The following is a 26,161-nucleotide window of genomic DNA, read 5'->3' as shown; positions in this document are numbered from 1 at the left end:
ATTCTAACTGTAATAAAATCAATGCATCCATCACTAGATATTGATAATAATTTATTTTTATTTTGTAATAAACTTGTCATGGTAGCTATTTTAGTTTCTGCGTGACTAAATAATGTGAACTTGATGCGACTGACTGCCCCCCAAAAAGCTAATAAGGTAATCCCTAAATTTTAGAAACCGAAAAGTGTCAATGCTAAATAAATAAATAAATAAGACATTAGGAGAAAAATAATAATTAGAAGAAATACAAATAACATACACAATTTTGTCACGAAATTGTGAAATAATCACATACATTTTAAAAATACTTAAAGCTCCCTTTTTTTTAATTTTAAGCCCAGCCTATTGATCTTGTACTAAGTGCCTGTTCATGTGCTGCCATGCCTTTATTTGTTGTATGTATGTATTTATATATTTGACTTTGGGTCCAAAAAGTTGAGATTAGTTTTTCACACACTGACAAAAATCTGCCGTTGTATGCCTTCACGAACCAGTCAAGCTGCAGTTTCAGTTTACATCCATGTCTGTCCAGAGTCATTTGAAGCCATGACAGCTGACAATGCTTTAAATGCTGCTACAATGAAGCTGTGTATTCTAAAATTATAAGTATTCTGGCTGCTTCACACACATCTTCAACCAGACAACACAGGATATCTATAAATCTGGCACAGCTTCAAGGTGGACACCCAAGATTAGAGTCACCAATACAGTATCTGAACAAATGTCTCCCCTTCTGTTCCTGAGTTATGACACTGAATAATAGCCAGAAAGGTGTTTCTGCAGAATATTATATCATCACAGTGAAGCTGACCTTTTGGCTATAAAATGTCATCATTTCATCATCTTATCCTATTTGACATTTATGTGAAATTTTGTCATGATTAGTGTATGAATTCTTAAGTTCTGGCCAAAAATATGTTCTGTGAGGTCAGAGTGACCTTTGACCACCAAAATGTGATCACTTCATTCTTGAGTTCAAGTGGACGCTCGTGAAAAACTTCCAACATTCATTTGAGGCATTTAAATTTTGGTCTCCACATTGCAGGTGTAAATGCACACATACCACACTAACACACATACCTACTTTTCCTGTTTATCTTTCATTATTAATTATTTGTGACATTTGTTATGTTGTGTTATGTAAATGTGGTATGTATCTTTGACATCTTCTTGTTTTTGGTTGTAAATAACTTTTTTAAGGATAAAAATAACTGATAAACTACACAGTTTGATTGAATCTCAGTAGCGTCAATTAATAATCCATTCACAGGTTCACAGGTGGATCAGTAAAGAAAACAGCAGCAGGCAGAGTTGCATTTATGATTTAATTTATTTCAACATCACATCTGGCCAATAATAAAATAAAATAATATAACAAATCTATGAAAGAGTCCATCCACAGGCCCTGTAATGAGAGCTGTGGGTAAACAGGCTGCCTGGCAGCAATGTCGATGACATCATATCCTGGGATACTCATCCAGTGCTCATCATCACCATAGTTACCATGTTACTGTGTATGTCCATCTTCAGCACAGTGTGTTGCATGGTTTCAGTTCAGTGATGCTGTCTCATTCGCATGACAGTCCTCCTACATTCAGGCTTCCTGTGGTGACTGAAACTGAATTATATGTGAGTGATCATCGAGCCAGCTGTTCCTGTCAGTGGTTTTGGAACAGATAATCTAGTGCCATTCTCCACAGCGGGACCCCAGAGTCCAAACTGCATATTTACTGCAACTACAACCTGAATGATAATTAGTGTTAGGTGGTAACAAACAGGTTCTGGATTCTGAAGTGCCGTGAAAAGAAGTCTTGGTCCACCTTGCCTTGGTTTTAAAGCTGCAGTTGAAAGCAGGTTAAGACTGGTCCTTTGGGAAAACGATGGGGTAGATTTGGCTGTAGTGATCCACAAAGTGGACCTCCAGGCCCTGGCTGATGTAGTCCGGGAGGTCAGAGAAGTCTTTCCTGTTCTCACTTGGCAGGATGATGCAGGTCACACCAGCACGACGAGCCTGATGGGGACAAGAAAATCTAGCTCAAATTCTGAAGTAAATGTGCACACTGGTTTGAAATATATTTCAAAATGTTCTACAAAAACAACTAGATACCTTTGTCCTGACAGCAGTGGGGACTAAGGCTTGTATTGTCACTTTATGAATTCATCCAACATGTTGACCAACAGAAACCTCTAAACAACTACTGCTAATGCCAGGTGCTGAGGACACTCCTACTCACCATTTTTGGACATGCCCAAAATTTCAGGATTATTGGTCTCTCATATTCAAGTCGTACTCTACTTTCCTTAAAACTACTTTATCCCTGACCATGACACCGCTTTACATGGGTACTCCACAGTTGTGAAGAACATAGACTGAGGCACCCACACAGCCCAAGATGCACCCTCCAGCGGCTGAAAAATGAAGCCAACGTGGAAGTGCCGAAAACTGCAGTTCGTCTAATGGCCACTTGAGGATGGTTCCAAGAGTGACTCCCTTTGGCGTGCCATTCGGTCTGCGACAAAACGAGTGTTTAGTGTCTAGTTCTTCCTCATACACCACCTCGGCTTGAGTCTGCACTATTACCACATTACTCCGGGTTGTCTCAGTCCTTTCAGTTTTGCATAATGGGGATGCAAAGTCACGTTTGCTCTCTGAAGTCAGTGGCAAGCTGCACTTGCTCAGGCGCCAGTGATCATGCACATGAAACGGAAGGGTAATACACTGTTATTGACTATATGGATTATCCTCCTAATTATATTATTTCCTTCCACTGTTAATATAAATGGTCAATGTTGGTGGCCCCTATTGATTGTTAAGATGTGAACACAGCGTTAGATATTGCTAGCTAGTACTAGCTAGCCTGGCCACTCACCAGGACACCTGCCTAGCTCTCCATTCATTCTCCTCACACCACAACTCTATATCTCTCCTCTGACCATCATTTCTCCTAACCCTAGGCTGCTCTGGCTCCCTTTGCCGTCTGGCTGGCTCAAAGTTGTAGGGTTGAGGCCCGTCATATGTCCCGGCATAAACATTTACAACCTCCTCACTGTCAAAGCTAGTCATTATCTCGTTGTTTTACTGTACTTCTACTGTACTTGGAATACAGGACTCCCCCATGCTACGTCACTTCTGGTTTAGCGATTTTATAAATAAGGAAGTAGCAAATACAACTCCCAAAGTTGCAGTTGTGTATATTTTTAAATTTTTTTAATGACAATCAAGTTCCTACACCATTTTCCTACACACTGACTCATAGTGACCCCCAACCTGAAATATTCACTTTAAAGTAATGTGTACTTAAAAGCATGGCTGACTTGAGTGATAAGTGGGTGTCATCTGTTGACAAGTCACTACCAGAGCAACAGTGTTGGTTAGGTAACGTAACCATGGTACAACACCAGAATCACAGAATATGTAGCTGTCACTATTTCAGTGTGTTTTCAGTTAATGAGAGTTAATAGTTAAGTTTTGGTGGCCTAAAAAACTCTTGTTCAGTGTACTGTTGTACTAAAATATCTCCACCCTCTCGTCCAAACATGGTCACTTCTGGCTCCAAAATCCAAGATGGCGACAGACAAAATGCCAAACATGAGGTTTCAAAACAGGAGTCCGCAAACCAATGGGTGACGTCACAGTGGCTATGTCCAACCTTGGTGTACAGCATGATAATTGCTACGACATGTATTTTGAAATTGTGGAAATCTGACTAGTTATGTTCCTTTTTTGTATTTTGTCTACGTGGTTTTGCTAGATTTTAGTTTTCACATGTGCCTCCCCAAAGCAGCTCAACACCATTATTAACAAGATTAATGTTAACAAGTTTCAGAGCCCTTATTTTTGTGAGGGCACAATGACCAGCACAAGCAGCACTCTGACACTTTGGTATTTTCCTGACCTTAAAATTTGCTGTTCCACTCTGTATGGTATTTTTGGTGCCCAGCAAAGAGCACACACTGTACCAGTGGGAGGTTCGTTTAAATACAGCAGCACTGAGTTAAATAAATAAACCATTTATTTAATCATTCTCTAATCAATAGATACATTTAAATCAGAATCAGAAATGAATGCTGAATGTGGTTAAAGCACAAACCTCTGTAAATCAGCCTTTATTTATCCATAAATTAATGAGTAGCTCTTATAGTGTCAGTTGTTCACAGCTGCTTTACACTGAATGAAAACTTTCTCCACCCAGAAAAAGTGTTTGGGAACCATTTATATATTGTGTGTGTGTGTGTGTGTGTGTGTGTATGTGTGTGTCTTGTACTTACAGCGATAGTTTTCTCTTTGATTCCTCCTACTGGCAGTATTTTGCCGGTCAGTGACACTTCACCAGTCATGGCTACATTCTGACGCACCGGCCAGTTGGTTGCCAGGGACAACAGTGCTGTAACAATGGTGCAGCCAGCGCTTGGTCCGTCCTTGGGAGTTGCCCCCTAGAATCAAGTGACATTTTAAACAAAGAGATAGGAAGTAGCATTGCTGCCGGCCACAGTGTATTATTGATTGTATCATGGGGGCGTCGAAACAGGACATTTTCAAATCCACACACAGCAGCTTGAAGCACTTAAGTTTGTATAAAATGCAACACAAATGAAATGTAATTTCTCGTGACTACTATTTAGTGAAGGTTAAGTGAAAAGAATAAAAAAAGATTAAGCGATAGTAATCTTCCTGGTTACCTCAGGAACATGCAGGTGTAGGTGGGAGTTGACCAGAAAGTGATTTTCTGGTTCCTGGGTCATCAGGAAGGCTCTGGCGAAGGTTGAAGCAATCTTTGCACTTTCCTTCATAACATCACCCAGCTGACCTGCAGAGGAGCAGCGACACTGTTAATGTGTTCTCTGTTCAGTATGTGGTGAAGATATCAGACTGGTGCTTGGCAGTGTTTGATTTAATCTAAACCCTGCAGAGTGACTCTGTTGGTGGCCCTTTGTGACTGACCTGTAACCTCCAGTGACCCCTCTCCTTTAGTGTCCGCTCCTCCAGAAGGACGGCGCAGTGAAGTCTCAATAAACAACGTTGAGCCTCCTACACAGAGGACAGAATGCGGGCGGACTTTCAGCATTTTACATCTTACACTGATACTGGGTTTTTATGTATGAGTGTGTGTGTGTGTGTGTGTGTGTGTGTGTGTGTGTGTATGTCTCTCTCACCCATAGCAGTCCATGCCAGCCCCATAACCACTCCTGGTGGGGTGATGTCGTACATTCGATCCACTGTGAAAATAGGTTTACCCACATAGTCCTGCAGGTTGTCAGGTGCAACAGTCACTGAGGTTTTCTCGCCGCTGACAATAGAGAATGCCACCTTACGGAAAACCTGACAGACAGATGGAAAAGGGATTACACACACACACACAAACACACACCAAACAAACACTGAAGGATGTGCTACTTTCTGGTGTCAATGTGCCACTAAAATTAGAAATTATATTGTTTTTGTCCCACAGAGCCACAGTCCATCTGCAGAGTTATCACTTTCCAAATAAATAAATGTGACTTCAAGATTAGTTAAGCAGGTGTTGTTCTGTTGCTTTCTGAACCATCCTACTCCTGCATCCTACGTCCCACCCACTGCAAACACCAACAATTCCTGCTGGTCCTAAAGGATGTTGTAGTTGCAGAAAGTACACTGCCAATCAAATGTTTTAAAACCATTTTTCAGTTTTTATTGAACTGTACCCAATTTAAAGTTTTGATGTACTCTGAAATTCAAGCACGATCAATTGTAACTTTAAAAAGAGTTTAGCAGCCAAACACACTCGCAGCATTTCCTCTCCAATGGAAATCAAGTATTGTTTGGAAAGTTCTTTGCAACATTGTTGCAGAAGTTCCTACAAATGTGTTGCACTTGTGAAATGCTTTGCTTTCACCCTCTGTTGTTTTCATCTCAAACCAGCTTGATGGGGTTTAATTCTAGAGACTGCGTTGGCCGTGATTTGGAGCCTACTGTCTTGTTCTTATAAGGTAGTTCTGACATAGCTTGGAGGAAGTTTTTGTCATGAACCCCTGACCAACAGGCATAGACCAGAGGGTACTGCATGGTGTGGTAGCTCTTTTGGTTCAGCCTCAGTGAGTACACTGTCATCCTGTGTGAGTCGCCAACACTGGATCTAGCATAAGAGCCTGAGACCATCACCCTTCTTTCTCCGAGTTTGACTGTGGGTGTCACACACCGAGGAGGAACATTTTGCCTACTCAACGGCATACAAAAACCCATGTGAAGATAAGATAAGATAAGATAAGATAAGATAAGATAAACAGACAATTTCAATTTTGATTCATGAGACTTTCTTCCTCCAGTCTTCAGTAGTCCACTGGCAGTGCTTTATGGCCCAGGCATTTTCTTCTTATCTTAATGATTACTTTTTAGTTCTGCCAAACCTCTTCGTACAAAAGTCTCCTCCAATTTCCGAGTGCCTTTTGATGGTGCAGTAAAGTGTACTCACTGACTCTCTCAAAGAAACACATACAGCTCAAATGCACTGAAAGCATCTGATGCATGTGTCTAAGTCTATGTACACCTATTGTTTTAAATGCCTAAACACACACCAGAAGTGTTATGAGGTGCGTCTATCTGCTTTGAAACTTCTATTCTGAGCTTGTTTCGATTTTGGAGTGTCAAATGAGGTCCCAGTGATCAAAGTCAGTGAAGCAGAGAGGAGAGACAGAGAAGTGGACGTGCAGCCAGACTGCATATCGGTTTGGGGCAACAGTTGATGTAAGCTCTGTTTGCTTAAAGCATTATGAATAATACAGTTGTAACTACATTGGCATAACAGACCCACCTCATATCATCTAGGTTTTCTGACATCTACTGGTCATATAACTTAATTTCCAACATACACCTAAGAACATAATCAACTTAGTACAGAGTTATGATCAGCTATATGATTTTCACCTACCTAGAAGAAAAAAATTATAAGACGCGGCTGGTTCCTGCCTGTGTATATATAGTGACTTTTTTCCAAATACTGCTGGTTCTGTGGGGCTGCAATTTGAAATGTGATGCCTGCAGTGTGCCATAGGAGCATCAATTAACACACATCAAATGAGCCGCATCAATTATCACTTTCAGTGCATTTGGGCCTTTACACTTTTAAGGGTTCTAATTGTCTGTCTGGCTGCCTTTGTTAATTGCCTTTTTCTTGGCTTTCTTGATAGCAATATATGACTTCCTGCTGTGCGGTATTGTCCAAATAATGTTTCACAGGGTGCAGTTAAGACTGTTTGAGCACCGCTGTTATACAGACAGAGGGATTGTCAGTAGTCACAAAAGTGGGAGCATCAACTTTCAAAGATAAATTTATACCCATTGGTGCAGAACTGCTGGGAGTTGTTAATTCATAACTTGTTCCCTGAAAAGGAACTTTTTATATATCCCCAAAATTTTCATTATTATTACTATTTTTTGAAACCTAAACTTTTTTTTTTAAACCTCTGGCAGTTTACAGCTTACCTTTGTCTCAATTTAGTTTAGTCATTGGACTTTAACTGCTTAAACGTGAGTAAAAAAAGATGAGGGTTTTCTTTAACATTTGACCGGTAGTGTATATGCAGATTGTGCTGCCGATTAAGACAGAAATCTTTGTTCTGTGTAGCCTAATGCACGTGAGCTCTGGTTTAGTGCAGCCAGAACAAAGCTTTGCAGTATTTTACCTTTTCAACTTGTTTCTGCAAGTTCCTGACTCCAGACTCCCTGCAGTACTGCTTGATGAGCAGACCGAGGGCGTCAGATGAGATTGAGGCCTTTTCCTCAGTCAAACCACACAGAGTGCGCAGCTGAGGGACCAGGTATTGCTGGATAGACAGACAGACAGACAGAGACATAGAAATGAGATAATAGCAAAGCATATCAATTTTTTACTTACAACTTGTTACCCAAACTGTGAGGAAAAATATACCACTATCATTAAACTGTACAACAACAATTATAGGAGCAACACTTTGATATACAGCATCATTTACAGGGCAAAAACTATGTAAAAAGTTTGACAACACAACATTGTTAACTGTACACAGTATTTAAGTTTTAGTATATATATGTATATTCCCCCACAATCACATAATTGCAGAGGTTGACACTGGTGTTACCTGAGCAATAGCCAGTTTCTCCTGGGCCACATATCCAGACACATTGATCATCTCCATCCTGTCTCTGAGAGGCTCTGGGATGGTGTCAGTCACATTGGCCGTGCAGATAAACAAAACCTTTTTGGAGCAGACACAGATGTGCAGAGCTAAAATAAACTGTGCTTTATGTGTAATTTTCCACTTGACTTAATGTAAAAAGAACTTTTTTCTGGAAGAAAACGCTACAAGAAAGCTTTACTGGTCGCACTGTTTACACACTCCTACCTTTGACAGATCTACAGGAACATCCAGGTAGTGGTCGAGAAAGTTGGCGTTCTGCTCAGGATCCAGAAGCTCCAGCAGTGCGGAGGATGGATCACCCTGGTAACCACGACCCATCTTATCCACCTGATGACAGGTTAGAGAAACACAGTACATGAATATGTATGTATAAATATACCCACACATACCTACATACTGTACATACATGCCAATTTACATGGTACTAATATTATAACATGACCTCTGTATCTCGCAAAATATATATTGTAGTGGAACTTTTACTTGACAAAATAAGAACATGGCAGATTGGCACAGGACAAAGATCTCAGACGACCTCTGCAATTACTACAAATTACTAGAAGTCCCCAGCTAAAAATAGTCCTGTGCGAATAGGGCTTCAGTGTTGTGTCCATCTTGGGACAACACTGTTGATCTGAAATCCATCCTCAACATTTTTATGAATTATGAATGTGCTAAGTGGGGGAGGTACAAACAAATAACCAAAACCATGTGGAATTTAATATGTTTTGCCAGCTAAGGAGAACATCCCTACAAAGTATAATTAAGTGATAGTAGCTTTTAAGTTAATTGTCCAAGACCTTAACAGCTTGTTTATATACAAAGTGTGTGAGTTTAAGTATTGTTTAGGTGGCAGAAGGGCAGTGGTTAAACAGAATGTTATATGTGAGAGCATAATTTTAATGCTATGATTGAAGTTATTTCCATATAAATACTGGTTTTCCACATCTCACTCTGTGTCACCCACAGTAAACATGTAAAACAATCTCAGGAAGTCCACCCCTGGTTGTATGAACCAAGTCACCTACAGGTAACTGAAGCTAAAACTAGTAACAAGAAAGAGTCTGACAGTTATATTAGTGTTGCACTGATGGTTTCTATTGCACGTAAAAGGCACAACTACAGGAGCAGCATCACCATACTGACCTCGTCTATGAGCACCAGAGGGTTCTCTGTCTTGGTTTTCTTCAGGCACTGGATAATCTTCCCTGGCATTGCTCCAACATATGTTCTCCTGGACACACACACAATCGCATTTCAGAAAACCATGTCTCTATATTAAATCAAGTTGTAACTAGGGATGAATGGCATACTGTATCTGGCCAATTTTGTATCGGCCAATAAATCAGAACATTTAATTACTGTTATTGTTCCACAACACGGTGTTGTATTAATTCACCAGTAAGAACAGTTTATACAACACCTATTGAAAAAGCAGAACATTTAAGATATACTATGCAGGATTTTTCTTTAAAAAAATATTTAGACTCAAACAGAGGTGACAATGGTAGTACAGACTTCCAGACCTGTGTCCTTTAATCTCTGCCACATCGGTCATGCCTCCCACGCTGAACCTGAAGTACTCTCTGTTGAGGGCTCTGGCTATGGAGCGGGCGATGGAGGTCTTTCCTACACCTGGAGGACCGTAGAAACATAAGATCTTCCCCTGGGTGGAGCCACGCAGCTGGCTCACTGCTATGAATTCCTGCACAAACACAGAGAGTAAGTCATGTTCATTTCCAAAAAGAAAAAACTCTGCAGCTGATGAGTGAATAGCTATATCTGAACAACTGCTTTCCAAGTAAAAAAATATGTTTTCCTTCCTTGTGTTTTTAAATGCTGTGTGTGTTTGTGTGTGTGTTTGCTCACCAATATGCGCTTCTTAACATCGTCCATTCCATAATGATCTTCTTCCAGAACCTCTTTGGCTCTCTCCAGTGATAAGTTCTCTTCACTGTTGGTGCCCCACGGCATGCTGGTCAGCCAGTCCAGGTAATTACGGGTTACACTGAAACACACAGTTGTTATTGTTGTTTGTTTCTGTTTGTTGCAGTGTAAAACAGAGCAGAGATGATTTTAGTATCCTCAGTGTGAAATGTGTCTGTTGTATTAACAGAACTACCAGTGCAAACAACAGACGGAGCTTAGCTGCGGAAAGATTAAAGCCTTCCTGTGGACTTTTCTTCTGAACACAATTTTTTAAAATCCATCCACGCTCTGTTTACATTCAGCATTTCTCATCAAAGCTCAGTGTGTGTATCTTTTAGGTCTAAACAAACCTGCTTAATTCATCTACCTCCTCAGAAAACATTTGCAAAACGCAATTTTTTGGAATGATTTAAACCCTGCCAGCTACCAGTCTTTCTCTTCACTGCCGTTTGCTGGCATATTGTTACTTTTTTTCTTGGCATCTTACCATCACAACCACTGGAAGAGTGTGAAACCATTGGCAGAAATCTGTATCTCATCACCTGTGTGTGAGAATACAACACAAACAAAACAAGGGCCCACTAGAAAAGACATTGCTACTGGTGGTCACAAAGTCCACTACCTTTAACTTTGGACAGTAGGGTCAGTCACCCAGAGCAGACAAGAGTTTAACTTGGCACTTGACACAGACGGCCCTTTTTCACCAAACTAGCTCTAACTCTTAAAAGCAGTTCCATTCAGGATTCTTGGAAACCTTGGTGCTTTGTCACAACCAGCCTGTGTTTCCACCAATTCTAAGTGGAATCATTGTATTCAAGGTTGTGTTGTCAACAGAGGGTGTACATGCAAGACTCCAGCCTTCCAATCTGTAGAATTTGGTTTTTCAGGCTCCAAACCATTTAAATAAAGTCGAAATGCCCCAAATGGTTCAAAATTAGGTGCGCAAACCACAAAAGAATCTATTCCCTGTTGGTGGGAAAGCAGTGAGAGTACAACTGATACCAACCACATGAAACAAGACTCATAATCATCTAATTGCAACAGATCTGCAGGCTGAACAGATGACATGCACCATGTACAGGAAAAGAGAGTACAGTTTTCACTGAAGCATGGATGCCCTAAGTAAATGCTGTTGCATTAAATAGATTAGATTACAAAAGTGGAGATAAGTGAGCCTGAATATAGCACTAGAGAGAAAAACGGTCCGGGAGTCATTATGACATCAGGCATCATTTTCCAGAGCTCATAAATACCTAAACTCCATGTCATGCTGCTCTGCTCAGTAGTTGTCAAGGTAACTTGTTCTAGACGTAAGTGTTCCTCAAGCCAACCAAGTGACATCATAAGTTAAAGGCCCTCTCAGGTTAGTGGGACAAAAATTGCACAAGACTTACTTGAACTCTGAGGAGTGGTTGTCCAGCAGTCCCAGTTTGTTGAGTTCTTCACTGATGACGTCCATTATGTGCTGTGGGACAGTCCTCTCTTTGAGTCTCTCTCTGAACTTCTCCTCGATAGCTTCTTTGTCCTCTTTTTCCAGACCCAGCTCCTGAAAACACACGGCACACACACATTGTTTTAATGGGATCAAGTCCACAGGACTGTCCCTCAGAGCTGCTGGAGCAGGTACTGAAAACTAGGCTCTGTTCTGGGATCAGTGTCAGTGTTGGAAATCACAATTTGACAGTCACAGTTTGGTGCGAGTTCGGTACAGCAAAAAAACAAAAACAGAAAAACAACCCAAATGAATAAGCTTATGTTTCTTTCAAAAATATTTATCATCCTGGTGATCAGCACATTTGTGTGATGCTGTCAAATGTGCATTACTATGTTCAATGTGTTGCCATTCACATACCCTACAATGGTGAGTTAATGGCAACACACTGTCTTTGTCTTATTCACAACTCTCTCTCTGTTGCTGTTGTAGCTGGCCTGGAACCTGCAGGCCGGGTCTTACAGATCCACCGTATGATTTATCACCATTGTCAAGTGTGACTGACTTGCATGCTGATAGACAAGACTGACACATATGGGTACTTCACAAAACGTCAAGTCTGGGCCCCCTTTTGGAGGACAGTAGACCCTATAAATGCTAAATGCAATCTGACATGTGTTTGGATTATAACTTGACTTGTCTGTATGCATTTATTTCTTGTTATACAAACGTTTACTTGTAGATACCTCTAATAAATATTTTGCTACCTTGTCTGAACCTGAAAATTCACAATACCTTATCTCCAAGGAACTACTATAAATATATGATTGAATCAGCAGGTATCATTGGGCGAAGTGTTGTAAAAAAACAAGCTGTTAACAGCCAACTGTTTGATCTAGGATGAGACAGTTGGAGACAACACTCTGATGCTGTTATACTGTCTGACTTTACTGCAGCAGCCTCCCACTCAAGCAGCTCTACCGTCACCAGCATCACTTAGTCATTTACCACACTGACAGTGAATACTGACGTATCTTATGTGACTCCAATCTCACTGTGACAGCCTTGGTTAACCTGCTACACAACAGCTTTTAGGCATTTTCCTGTTTTTCTCCTTGCGATATTTGACACTATAATTTCCTTCCCCAAAAGGGGGCTTGGTCTCGGCATTGACATAATGTTGGTCTGATCGATCCGCTCGTGCTAACCTCAGCACATGTTGATCATGGTGTACGGCATGAAGTTTCCAGGCGTAACTCGCACCTGTGAAGTTTGGTTTCGCATCACGTGCATCAGTCTAACAGTCTGAAAATAGTATAAAAACCTGACACATTCTGGAGAGGGATGCAATATGGCAAACACAGTTACCATCTTATGCAATCCAGTACAATAGCCCTGCAATAAATACTACCCGAGGCAGGATTGTTTGATGGAACGTGGCTGTCCAGATGTCGGCTGTGGTGGACTTAGACATTATTATACTGGTGTGACATACAGGAAAAGTAAGTCGAGCTTAAATACTGAGACACAATGACAGACAGGCGGACATCACAATTTACCTTCTTAATGATCTTGAGCTGCTCCTGTAGCAGGTACTTCCTGTGGGTCTGTTTGATTTTCTCTTCCACCTGTGAGCAGAGCAGGGAGACAGATGAGTGACTGAGGATGATGAACAGAGCAGCCGCTAAAGATCGCACGTGTTTGGAGATGACCTCTGACCTCTCTGCCCAGTCGCTGCTGCAGTTTACTAAGCTCGAACTCCTTCTTCAGCAGAGACAAAGCCTTGTAGAGACGCTTCGGGATCTGCAGAGACACACAGCAACGGGTTAAGAAGGAGTTTGGGGAAGCATCTGTTTGCTGTTCTTTAGTAAAAGACTAGAAGTCTGTTTGCCAAATCAACCACTTAGTCCTCATCTTTGTGACCAAACACTAACTCTAAGCTTAATGTTGCCAGATTTGTTTTTGTTTTAATCATGGTATGGGCTTATTATGGACCCTTTTGGCTGATGGGCTAAATAAAAACATCCACTCTGACTGTGGTTCACACCAACTGTAGTAACTGTGGGTGTTTCTTTTCTCATCTGCCTCAGGGGAAGTTAATGCTTTATCTCAACAGTTTTCAAACAGTATGTTTCAGTTTAAGAGCAAAGACTTGAAGGATGAGGACTAACTGGTTGGTTTGGCAAATGATCAACTTCTCCACCCATTTAAGAGCAGCACACAGCCGCTTCCCTGAGCTTTCAAATAGGAATCATCCAGGACTGTCTCCCACAGAATGGATAAGACAGTCCCAAACAAGCCTTTAAGCATGCACACTGCTCACGTTGGTCTCCTCCAGGACGTCCTGTAGTTCCTGTGACTCTGCTCCTGTCAGAGCTGCTCCCATGTCACTTAGGTAGATGGGATTATCCACCACTCTCTGCCCAGCCTGCATCATCTGGAGGACGGACTCTCTATCAAACACATAAAAACAAGCACATTTCAGAGCACTTCGATTTCAGCATCACTACACCTGGATTTCTTCCTGAGCCTGCTGGTTTGAAACTAATTCGAACACTGATTATAAATTAAATTCAAAAAGTTCTCCACAGTCACAGAAGAAGAAGGCCTTATTTGCAGATCTCTGGTTTTCATTGTCTTTACTTAATCCTGTTTGTGCAAGCGAGGGAATATCAAACTTGTATGGATTTCTTTAATAAAATATCTCAAAGTTTTTTTACTTTAATAAATCATGTTTTTTGTGCATTTAAGGAATATAATTTCAGGAATTGGCTCATATCTGTTTTTGTAAATGATGTCTTTTAGTCACGACTGCTTATCCAACTGCTGCCTTAATGAATCACTTCACCTTTCAGCAGATGCTGAGCACAAACAGAATTAATTCTGCAGAGCAACTTATAAAGTAAGTCAGAGGGGAAAAGCTCAGAGTTTGGATGGTAGAGGTGTGTAGGACTGGAGCCAACAGAGGGAACTTGAGGTGAGTGAACTTTGCGAAACAAAGTTAACTTCAGGTAATACTGTTTATTTAGTGCTATGTTCCTATAAGGCAACACACTCCCATCAGTTGCCTATGCCAGCTGCAAACATCAAACATGTTTATAAAAATCTTTGTGAGAGCGACAGTCAGCGACTGAATCTGAAGGCCTCAGATTAGAAACTTTACATGTCACACACTAAATGATTTTATCTGCCGACTGTCAACATCAACTGACCTGAACTGAAACAGACCAAACCATATTTGTAATAAACTCAACAGTCCTAATGTGTGTCCCTGCCTTTAGATGGTGCCTAAATTGCCACTAGCTTGAGGGGTGCCAAAAGGGAGGAAGCCAATCTGTAATGAATTTCAGGTGCACAATCTACTTGAAACATTTTTTTAAAATGATGTCCAATGCTGTATTTAAATATTAATATACCTACTACATACACCAAACTATGCACAATGTTCCATCCATCATCATAGCATAATATGGCCCAAAACTAGGAGACGCGTGACCAGGATGCATGCATGTGCACAGGTTCATCCTGAACTTCAGTCATGTAGTGCTTAACCACTTAAAGAAATATAGAATGAAAAATCCCTGAAATCAAAGTGAAATTAGTCTGAAGTATTAATTTCTCAAGCAGATGCAAAAACCTATAGAGCACTAAAATGATAGAGGAAATCAAGAGGGAACTCGTGGTGCAGGTTATATTTGTTAACAGAAAGCTAGCAGCTGTCAAACATATCTTAACTGCTTTACAAACATTAAAGCAGGCCTGTAGGCTAAGTGTGAACTGCAAGCTGTACAATGTAAATAAAAACACAAACAAAAACCGGATGATAAAACGTGGTCGGGACAGATTGTGTCAGATGACTGAGTAACTAAATAAGAGTGAGGACTGACCTGTAGAGAGGGTTCAGTGCGATGATGTCCCTGATGGTCTTCACTATCTCTGCTGTCAGCGCCTACACGACACACACATCACAGGGACTCTAGTGTTTACATGTTTCCTTTTCAGTATTATCATCTGTTTTATAACTCTGCCACAGAATCAGGAATAACTTCAATTCCACAGTGGAAATCACTTCCCCAGCTGCTCATGACATGTAATGTGTGTTTTGTACCTTGACCTCCTCTGTGACAGTGAACTGTTCATGTTGAATGTTGTCCACTTCGACCATCAGGATGTTGGAGGAGGGCAGAGGCTGAATCTCTGGACTCAGGTCTGCTTCTGAAATCTACACAACATTAACAGAGGGAACATCACTTACAGCAGTATGAATATTAATATACTCTACAAATACTTCTTCTACCAACACTAATGAACTAACGATATAGTTAGTGAGACAGTTAAATTATTTCCCTCTGGATAACTACGGTTATAGCTTATCTTTTTTCATCTTGGGTTGTAATGATAAAGTACACATGACATGCACAGTGGTGCAAATGTGAAACATAACAAACCAAACTGCATTTACAAATATCATTAACATATGAAGGTACTGTTAAATGCTAAAACATTTACTGCTCTTATCTGAAGTTCATTATTTGTCCATCTACACTGTGAGCTACAATGCTCGGGGAGGTAAGACAACATGGTTGGATTATCCTGTTTGGGCCCCAGGGGAAGAAAATAGCTGCTGGGCCCAAAATAACAACCCAACCACGCCTCCCTACCTCATGGCATTTTGTATGCAGCTTGTTGCCTCCAAGACTCTATTGAGTACACACAGCTGAGCGGACTATACATTGAGGGGCACTGAGGCATGTAAGGGTCGTGCTACAGACCTTGTCCTCGAGCTGCTCCGTCAGGGTACCCGGTTGGTCCTTGCGGCTGCGTTTGGTTTTGCGTCTCGGTTGAGGTTTAGGTTGAGACTCTGAGTCGGACTCTGACCACACAGGGGATGTCGCTGCTGCTTCCTCAGGCTCCACCTCCAGCTGTTTTGTAATCCGGATCCTGACAGACCAAAATATACATATAGCTGAGATCTACACAAGGTAGAGGTAACAGTGTGCCATGGGGAGCAGAGGCTACAGATTTCCTTTCCAACCAACCACTACGCCTTTTACCCAAAAGCAGCAGTAGTGTGTCTAACCTGCGGTGTCCCATGACGATCATCCTCAGCTTGTCTCCCAGGTCCTGCATCTCATGAATCTGAACAAAGGTCCCTGTAGAATAGATGGCATCTAGAGACTCCACCACATCTGACTCATTACTGCAAGAGAGAGAAACACTCATTGAAACCAACACACACAGCAGTATGTCAAGTTCTTAGCACGTCACTTATTACTGCAGTCACTGACTGACACACTGTGATATAAAGTAGATCACATCACATGCAAATGGTGGCTGAGATATTAAAAACTGATCCGCAGATCCAAAGTCCCATAATGTCAGTGATCATTACATTCATTTCCTGAAGCTGCTTCAAAATAAAGGTCTTCCACTGGCAAACCCATGGAAAGCTTTTAACAGGAAGCAGCAGCAACAGTAAATGCTCAGCTTGCCTTACATTAAAGGAAACTAGCTGTCCCATTTACATGACATTTTATGAATCAGGCAAAAGCCTGCAAAGCACATGGTCAAGGGGTAATGCTCTCCTTCTCAGGCCTGTGTCAACCCAACCATCAGTGAGTGGAGCAAAGGAGCGACTTATCAGACTTACTTATCATCTCTCTTCATGAAGACTCCAGCATACGGCTGAGCAAGACGAACCTTCCTCCTCAACAGCTCCATCAGTTCTTTGTTCTTTACCTGGCAGGAAGAAAGACACATCACACACACTCAGCATCTGACAGCACATGAATAAGAAGTGTGAGCAAAAACCTTGAACAAAAAGTTTGGTAATCATTCCCTGTCATTCCAGTGATCGTCTGGGAAACAATAAAACACAAGTATGGGAATTTCTAATCTGTTGAAACACCTAATGGAGTTGGTACATTTATCAATCTGTCCAGATAAAAGATGATGACATTGTGTCAGACAAGATGCAAGCCTGTATCTCAAGCTTTCTGTTAGAAATTTGAAGTCTCCAAGTCTGAGCTGTTATAACCCGCATGGCATCACTGTGACATCATCAGGACTATTTTCTAAGCCTTGACCAAGGTCATCCGGAGCCACAGAGGAAATTACAGCCACTTTCATTTTGATATGTAACATCAGTGGAGTGTCCCTTTAAAGGGGAACAGCGCCTGAATGAAAAATTCCAATATGTTATTTCCATGGTTGAGGAAAGTTTAATCAGTGTTTGTGAACTTGAGCTACTTTCTGTCAAAGCCAGAAACCAGAGAGGTATGAAAACTTGTTACGTGATCAACTGTTGTTAGTATCATCTGTAACATCTTTCCCAATTCATTGTCTATGGAGCAGCTCCGGACTTTATACCTCATAACATCACAAATTTATATTTTTGGACTGTATTAGACCACAGTGAAACCATGTATTAGATTAAAAAATGGCTTTAGTTCCCCTTTAACTTTAAAACAGATGCTCTATTGAACAATATGTTCCAGCTGTATGACTGCAGAACTTCACAGTGGCTATATGTTTGCCTGACTGCTGTAAAAGTGTCCAGTCTCTGAAGGGACAGTACAACACATTCAGAAGGGAGTCGTTTTCCACAGTTAACTCAATTTGAAGCAGATCCTGTTAACCCCTGTATGAGAGACAACAGCCTCTCTTACAAGAGTGTGATGGGTGATTGCATCATCCCAGTGTCCTTGAAGCCAATGAAGAGTAGAAAAGCCAATGACAACATCATCCTCACCTCTATGATCTTGATGAAGCGGGGGAACACCGGGTTCCTGCTCACAGCGATCAGCGGCACATTAGGAAACACCTCCGGGACCATCATGGGGGTGAGAGCTGTCATCTGGGGACCGTTGTACGGCGCTCCCCCATCTCCCCCTGCTTCCTCTCCCCCAGAGCCTGCACTGTCCCCGCCGTCCTCCCCGGAGAAGCCAGCACTGGACCGGTTCCCGAACATCCTCTCCTGAAGCATGTAGGGCCGAGGGGTCGGGGTGAGGAGCTCGGTTCGGCCGCGGAGAACCGCTCCGACCCGCATCCACCTGTGAGGTCTGGGGGTCAGTCTGCAGCCAGCTGTCATCGCTGTGCTGACCGGGATGTGACGGCTCTGGGCGGATGTGTCGGTCAGGAGGCAGCGGCTGCTACCGGTCCTGAACACACCGGGCCAGTTTAGTTTCCCCACAAGAGCCGAATTTCTGTGCAGCTGTTTGGCTGCGCCGAACATCTTCATGCATGTCGCCATGTTGATCTGGAGCTTTCTACAGCATGTGAACCACCTACTTCCGTCAACGTTTGATGACGTAGCCCTAATCACATAACATTGCGTCAGGCGATTAGATAAAATAAAAAATATAATTTGTTTTCATAGTTTGTCAAAAATACAGTATTGAAGTGTATGTCAAGACTGAAGCAATCCAATAAATGCTTTCTAAAAAACTTAAAAAACAAAAGAACCCTGAATCCTGTGTGTTCTGTAACAGTGGTAAGAAAAAGTTAAACATTCATATTATGAATGCATTTACGTTGAATTCTTCTGGATTGATGTTAAATATATGATTAACTTACAGAACAGGGATGTTATTTTTTTATTATTTGAAAAAGACATAAGCTGTCTTTCTTTTAGACTGTAGGTTAATGATTGCTATTAAAAGGGTTAATATTCCTTGATACAGTCTATGGTCATGCTTTTCTGATGTTCCAGTTAACTCTTTGTTGAAAACGCTTTTCAACTGTAACTTCATCATCAGATTCTGGTCCAATTTTGTCATTTCCAACATAAACAACATTTTATGCTCTCTGTTAAAGCGAATGCCCGCTAATCACTAAAGATTAACTTTATTATGATGTGATACTTTACCAACCCTCTATAATTTCATAAAAAGCAAAAAGAATATATACACAATTGAATGCATGTTTGAAAATACTTGTTCCCTTTTTTCTTCTTAAAAAAGTAATAATTTATTTATGGTGCTTTATTTAATTAATTTTTTCCTTATTGTTCTTGTTCTGTCTATTTGTATTTCCTTTATTAAAGACTTAATAGTACACATTAAGAGTATCAGGGCAGCCAGCAAGAGAATTTCAGGTTCAAACCTGCTGGCCAGTTTGGGCCCCTCTGTGTGGAGTTTGCATGTTCTCCTTGTGTCAATGTGGCTTTTTATTGGGCTCTGGCTTCCTCACAAAGTCATGAGACACACAGGTTCATTGTTTGCTTTAAAAAATCATGGTTGTCTGTCTCTATGTATCAGCGCTGTGATAGTCTGGTGACCTTTCCAAGGTGTACCCTGCCTCTTGCCTAATGTGAGCAGCGTTCAGTTCCAGGATACTTGCCCATGTACACAAATCTTGTGTAAGGGCTGCAGTTGGTGGATCTACCTCATGAAGTTGTTGTCCCCCTCTTTCATATTCTTATTACACTGATGGCAAAAATGGGAGTGTTGACTTAGAAAAAAAATTGGAAAGCCATAATTGATGCCCTTATTATTTGCTAACAGTCTTCTTTTTCACTGCCTGTGTTGGTACACTGCTGCATTTCTTGGCACATGAACCCCTCACTATGCATCGGTAGAACAGTGTGAAACCATTGCTGTGTGTGTGAATGTGCACCTTATGGGTGGTTTACTGAATGGGTTTACCGGGCACAGGCCCTCGGGCCCACAGTGTCAGGTGAAACCCCAGCCTTCACTTGCAAAATGTCACCCCAATAAACACATACTGATGGGGAACAGACTCGGAATAACCAAATAAAGACCACACAGAGATGCAAAGGAACCCCAAAGATAAACAAAATGACAAAGCAACAAAAAAGGACCAAAAAAGACACAAAATTACATTAAAGAGACCCAAAAGACAACAAACAGATACAAAACAATTACAGAGAGACATTAAATGACCTCAGACACAACATGACTATAAAAGACAGAGTTAACCTCAAAGACACACCAAGCAACCACAAGGAGGCACAAAAGCACAAAAAGATGCATGATGACAACAAAGAGATGCAAAACCACTACAAAGGCTGTGTGTCTTGCTCCCATGGAGGAGAGGTGCTGGGGCCTTTTGCATATCTGTGCCCAGGGGCCCATTGTCTCATAATCCACCTATGGTGCATCCGCCTGCATGTGCACAAGAACAAACAAGAGGGGGACCCACATGTAAAGCATTGCTCCATAGTGCTACTGGTGGTCAAAATCTCCACAGGGTACCTTCAACAAAATGTGTGTACATTGGCCTCATCTTTACACTACTGCCCTGTATATATATTATATATATATATATATTGAACTTTATCTGCCTGAATTTATAACATCATGTCATGTTGGTGAGTAAAATGGTTTATTTGGCCATTGACTTGCGTATAAATTCTTAAACATAAACATAAAAACACAATGCATAAAAATGAAATGCATAAAGATAAACAGAAATTTAAAATAAGTAACTTTTTTTTAATCGTCATCTTCCTCATCCTCTTCATCTGAGGCCTCCATCTCTTCCTGGGCATCTTGCTGCTCCTCTAAAGCGTCCTTCAGTATCTGCTCGTCCTCCAGTGATGGGTCCAGGGCCTCTGTGATCTGTGGTCCACTGGGATATTCTTTCTGTGGCAGCGGGGGGACGGGTGGGCCGTACCCTTCCCCTGCATACTTCAAACCCCATCCAACATATATGTTCTCAAACTTCCTGAAGTAGGAGACAGCACATGGTGGTTGTAAATTGCAACATTGCCTTGAGGATACGGTGCGAAATCAAACACAGGAAGTCAGAATGTCCTTATCTTTCCACTTACTTTCCACATGCATATGCATGAGCCCCTGGCCAGAGGTTGGAACGCAGCACAGCTACAGCATGCTGAGCGGTGAGAGTGGAGGACACCTTGGAGGTCCAGGGAGGAGTGTTGAACAATTCTGAGAGACATGAATATTAAAAAGATTTAGTTGCCTTCAAGGACATAGGTTTGGTTTCAGAAGAGGAGGCCCATGGGTTCACCAAGCAAAACCAAAAAAAAAGAAACTGTGCATGCCATTCTAGTGCGCAGAAGGTTTTCTAGCATATAGAGCAGCCTATATGGCACTGCATCACTCCTTCTCAACTTTAAGGCCACCCTGGTAGGCACTTAATCATGTTTTATCTATCTTAGGGGCATCCAAGAGGGCACTTTTGCTGCAGACACTACATGGAGGTAGACCGGGATAATTTTAAAATTATATACCACTAAACTTTCAATCTTAATTGTATCATACTGTTACCCATTTTCACTACTCTAAGCTAACAACTTCTATATTTGGCTGCATGGTGAGACTAGTGTAGGTGAGCAGGCAGCAGCAGGGCACACCTTTAATGTAGATAGGTGAAACATGCAACTTTAATTGCATGAAGCCTGAAACAATGTGAACTGCATGATTGTATTTTGGTTCTGAAATCATGTTGAGTTTATCAACATTTTAATCCCGTCCTGACCTTTATGGGGAATACAGCAGTTTGACAGTCAAAGGACGCTGTTTGAGAGATTTTACTGAGCAAATCTACCTGAAACTGGATTTAGAAAGTATTTTATAACAGTAAGGCAACAAGTCACCCAATCCCCAGTGGAAAGTAGATCCTCGGTAACCTTTCCTCCTGTTTTGGCAGCAAAATGTCCAAAGTCAAAGACTGACCTGCATCTTGGGAGAGAGGGGTGAGCAGAGGGGGTCCAACTTCTGGCTCAGGCTCATCAGGCTCCTCTTCCTTCTCCTCAGCCTCCCCTTCCTCATTGGAGTCGTCTTCTGGTTTCACAGCCAGTTTTACCCAAGTACAGCGGCCCTAGAGCAGGCCACAGTCACACATTAAATACATGCACTCACTAAAACTAAAATCAGCTGAGAAAATGGTCCATGCACCTGTTTCGATCAGACTTGTACCTGCTGCAGGATGTGCTGCACATGATGCACCCAGGCGGACAAAGACTCAGCCATCTCAGCAACTGGAACGCCCTCAAAGTCAGGATTCACTTCACAGCTGTCCCGGGGCGACTCATCTTCCTCATCACCTTCCTCCTCCCCAGTCTGGAAGAAGCCCTGGGGGCTCACCTGTGTGCCAGCAGAGATGCGAGCGATCTGTGCTCTTAGGTAGTTGGCTTCATTCCCGGGGAAAGGCGGGTAGCTGATAATTGGGCTGTCCAGCCTCCCAGTGAAGAATTTGCGAATCTGGCGAGCGACAGTGATCTGCGCAGGACTGACTGAAGGGAGTTTTACCCAAGGAAGACCAGGCTCTTTGCACACGTAATAAACATACTTGTTAGCACCAGTTCCAAGGGGCTCCTTCGGCACTGCTGGTTGGGGTTTATAGGTTGACTGAGGAAGTGGATCAATCTGAAAACAAAGCCGCACAATTCATTTCACTTCTTTTCCTTGAGATTAAGGGACACTGTAGGAATATCCTTTCCAAACAAAGTACCAGAAGTAAAGGAATTAAGAAACAGGGAGGCTTTTAACTAAAGCAGGAACATTGTAATAAAAAAAGGCCTGGTTCTCTTTGAAGATGCTGTAAATAAAGGCCTCTGTCACAGTTTGGGAATAAATGAAGATTGTCTGGTACATTGATCGAGTACTTTCACCTTCCTCACCTCATTCTCTTCAGTCTCTGCCTCTCTCTCCTCTTCCTCAGTGCTCTCCTCCTCCCCTTCCTCCCCCTCTCTGTACTCAACTTCAGCAACGATATAGCTGCCCTCTGTTCCCAGAATCTTGCCCCACAGTCGGCAGTGTAGCAGCACCTGCGTCTCAACAAGCTGCTTGAGTGCAAGGAAGATCCTCTGCATCTCCTCTCTGCCCAGACCCACTCCAGCCTGCTCCAAGTAGAAGCCAATCTCACGCACATTAGGAAGTGGTGTTTCAATCTGATGAAGACCAGTGGACAGTATTAAATGACATAAATTCAGCTTCATATAATGAGTGACACTCAATAAATAATGATTCAGCACACTATATTAATGTTACACAGGAAACCAAATTGCCCTTTATATGCCCTTTCCTCTTCAAATCACCAAGACTAATGTACAGTGTAGGTTTAAGTTGCCAATACCAGTTCCTCCTCCTGGTCAGCCTCTTCTGGTCGTGAAAACAGCACGCGCTGCTGCTCAGCCAGCAGCTCAGCAGCTGTAGTCTGCGGAAGGTCTCGCAAGGTGCTTTGCTTGTCTTTAAATAAACCCCGCTTCACATCCCGACTCATATCCTCAATCACATCAACCGCATTTTGTGGTTGCTCATCCATCACCTTCATCAGCAACAAAGTGAGGTGGTCATAGCTGGAACATAAAGAATAAAATCAATGAAGGCTTCTTTAATGTTTTTGACCATCTGTTGGTCATTTTAGACATCTACCCAGAAATATAATTCACACACGCAAGCACCTACATTACAAATTTACCTTTGTGCAAAACACAGACATTTACCTTGGAGAACATGTGTTTGTTCTTTTGTATTATGACCACAAACTGATAGTGACAGCCACTCTTTCTCTGTTTTAAAAATACACTTACACATACATTGCACATGTAATTGAAAATGTTTCCCTGCACTGATGTCAGTCATCATTTTGTGTATATCTCAGCAGCAGGTTTCCTGATTTATTTGCTTATGGACTACTCCTTTGTGTACTGCAGTCAAGTGAGCCACTGTTTGCGAAAACCCTGTCAAGTGTCTACTAGTGCTGTTATAGTATTAGTGCTTGGAGTGGCACAAAAGGACAAAGAATTACTTATATTCCAGTATTTAGCATTTCTCATGTTATATATATTAACAAATAAAAGCAGCATTATATTACACATCACATAATTTAAATAGGTTCTGTTGAATATGTGACATCACCAAGAAATATGATAGAGCTATTTCCTTAATAGCAATGGATTTCTGCAAAAAAATTTCTCGACTATGACAACTTAATTAAATTTAATTCAATAGAACGTTGTTTATCCTGCAGGAAATTTTTGTGCCAGAGACTGGCTCAATTACAGTAACACAAAATACAGCAACAATAATTAATGGTCACAAACCAGTAACAACCAGAACAACCAGTGGGTTCCCCAGGCCAGGGTTACACATTGAGCCCAGTTTTTAAAACAGTAGAGTATTAAATATCAGTCAAAAATATTCAAAATATACCAGATATAAAGTGTTGAAGGAGCAAAGGCAAAAACTAGTGCCCCATAGAGTAACACAGAAGTTAGATAAGGACATCATGAGTTACTAAAAATGAACTAAAATGGTGGAAAAATGTAGACTGCACCTGCTAATCAATGTTACATTGTATATAATATAACCATATACAATTTGAATTTTTACATTACTGCACTGGAAAAGTCACTTTCATGGACATTATAACACATAGACAATTTGAACTCTCATTACAACTTCTCCTTTAGAAGTTTGTTGAAAATTCAGCAGAGTCCTGTTCAGGATGACCCTATCACAATGTAAAAGTGATGTTATTTTACTGCGCAGTTTTTGAGAAAAAATAAAGGGAAAGTCACTCCCACAGTTAAAAGTGAATACATATAGATAACATAGGATGTTTTGAGTGGCCTATGATTTGAAACAAGAAACATTTCATACTTGATGTGTAACATATAGTTTAATTTACTAGGTGGGCTTGTGTTAAATGTAGCCTATGAATTTATTGAGATTATTTGGAAGTCTGTTTTGACTGGTTCAAGCACCGGTAGCGTAATGTCATGAGCAGACGCGAAAAAGTCAACGGCGGTTGCTACCGTGTCCGTGTTTTGCTAACACCGGCTCACTCGACCGCAAACGTGACTATGCAGTCACGAGATAACGACATAAAACTATAATTCAAACGTTACTTACAGGTTCAGGTTGCTTTCCGTGCTGTTTTTCATCATGAAAGCTTTGAGCGAGGCAGCTGACTGCAGCGTCTGCTGAGTTTTGTCTCGGTTTTCATCCGCTGTTTCCATCGTTCTTCACCTCAGTTTCAGTCATGTGTCTCTGAACTAGTACCTTACAACACACCGACTGTCAGTTTTAGATAAAGATAGAATAACGGTAGCTACAGGACTGGAGAAAAACGTTTAAAACTTCTAGTTAGCTTGTATTCACAGTGTATTAAGAGTGCCCGTAGAGCCAAACTTCACCGGTTGCTATGGTTACTGTAACAGAGGGGTTCCTAGGCTCGCGAGAGCACCGCGGGCCCACTGAGCTAAATCAGGTGTCTCCTTTGACCTCATCACCTTTTTATGTCCACTAGTCTCATGTAAATAAAACATGACAAGAAGATTGATCATGCCATCAGCACCATGTGTTTACAGGTGCTGACATTTGATACACTGGTGTGAAATAAAAGTGGATCATTCAAGATGAATGAGAATTTCTCAAGCTGTGGTTCAAAATGTTTCAGTTCTCTTATGGACTGAGAACAGCAGCAGTGGTGGGCTTTGGTTTAGACAGCTACCACAGATTGCACATGAACTGGAGAAAAAAAAAATCATGGCATCACCTCAGCTGTCCACCTAAGCTACTGTTTTGCTAGTTCCAGTCACACTTTGATTAACAATAGTAAAATGCTGTAATGTTTCTTCACTCATTAATTCAGGGATTCGCTTTAATGTGTCTCTTGTCTCTAAGTATACACAAAAACAATAATAGTGGAAAC

At 41.4% G+C, this 26,161-nt stretch overlaps 2 protein-coding genes across 2 annotated transcripts; both read right to left on the bottom strand.

The window, feature by feature from the left end:
• Positions 1-1,317: 1,317 nt before the first annotated feature.
• On the bottom strand, positions 1,318-18,815 carry lonp1 (lon peptidase 1, mitochondrial). Its single transcript, XM_050055379.1, has 21 exons — positions 18,267-18,815; positions 17,166-17,254; positions 16,596-16,715; positions 16,288-16,456; positions 15,624-15,737; positions 15,403-15,464; positions 13,839-13,968; positions 13,235-13,318; positions 13,075-13,143; positions 11,478-11,629; positions 10,024-10,162; positions 9,681-9,859; positions 9,301-9,388; positions 8,359-8,481; positions 8,095-8,211; positions 7,660-7,800; positions 5,155-5,320; positions 4,943-5,029; positions 4,681-4,808; positions 4,270-4,434; positions 1,318-2,011 (listed from the first exon to the last, which is right to left on the bottom strand). The coding sequence occupies exons 1-21, from the start codon at positions 18,765-18,767 to the stop codon at positions 1,856-1,858; spliced, it is 2,979 nt and encodes a 992-aa protein (XP_049911336.1). The 5' UTR covers positions 18,768-18,815; the 3' UTR covers positions 1,318-1,855.
• A 2,028-nt stretch (positions 18,816-20,843) lies between these two features.
• Positions 20,844-26,139, bottom strand: rsph4a (radial spoke head component 4A). Its single transcript, XM_050055085.1, has 7 exons — positions 25,360-26,139; positions 23,579-23,801; positions 23,124-23,393; positions 22,420-22,869; positions 22,177-22,321; positions 21,309-21,426; positions 20,844-21,202 (listed from the first exon to the last, which is right to left on the bottom strand). Exons 1-7 carry the CDS (start codon positions 25,464-25,466, stop codon positions 20,971-20,973), a joined length of 1,545 nt encoding a protein of 514 aa, XP_049911042.1. The 5' UTR covers positions 25,467-26,139; the 3' UTR covers positions 20,844-20,970.
• Positions 26,140-26,161: the final 22 nt, after the last annotated feature.

This window comes from Epinephelus moara, chromosome 10 (genome assembly GCF_006386435.1).
Source record: "Epinephelus moara isolate mb chromosome 10, YSFRI_EMoa_1.0, whole genome shotgun sequence".
Classification (NCBI taxonomy): Eukaryota; Metazoa; Chordata; class Actinopteri; order Perciformes; family Serranidae; genus Epinephelus; species Epinephelus moara.
This window is presented reverse-complemented; position numbering and strand designations above follow the sequence as displayed.

What these genes read in the sequence shown, in the direction of transcription:
- lonp1 (XM_050055379.1), bottom strand. Translation starts at nt 18,767, where the DNA reads ATGGCGACATGCATGAAGATGTTCGGCGCAGCCAAACAGCTGCACAGA. An exon ending in GCACTGAACCCTCTCTACAG is followed by an intron (nt 13,969 to 15,402) that starts GTCAGTCCTCAC and finishes TGTGTTTGATAG; the next exon opens with AGAGTCCGTCCTCCAGATGA. An exon ending in AACCACTCCTCAGAGTTCAA is followed by an intron (nt 10,163 to 11,477) that starts GTAAGTCTTGTG and finishes TGTGTGTTTCAG; the next exon opens with TGTAACCCGTAATTACCTGG.
- rsph4a (XM_050055085.1), bottom strand. Translation starts at nt 25,466, where the DNA reads ATGGAAACAGCGGATGAAAACCGAGACAAAACTCAGCAGACGCTGCAG. An exon ending in CTGACCAGGAGGAGGAACTG is followed by an intron (nt 23,394 to 23,578) that starts GTATTGGCAACT and finishes GGTCTTCATCAG; the next exon opens with ATTGAAACACCACTTCCTAA. An exon ending in CCCTCTCTCCCAAGATGCAG is followed by an intron (nt 21,427 to 22,176) that starts GTCAGTCTTTGA and finishes CATGTCTCTCAG; the next exon opens with AATTGTTCAACACTCCTCCC.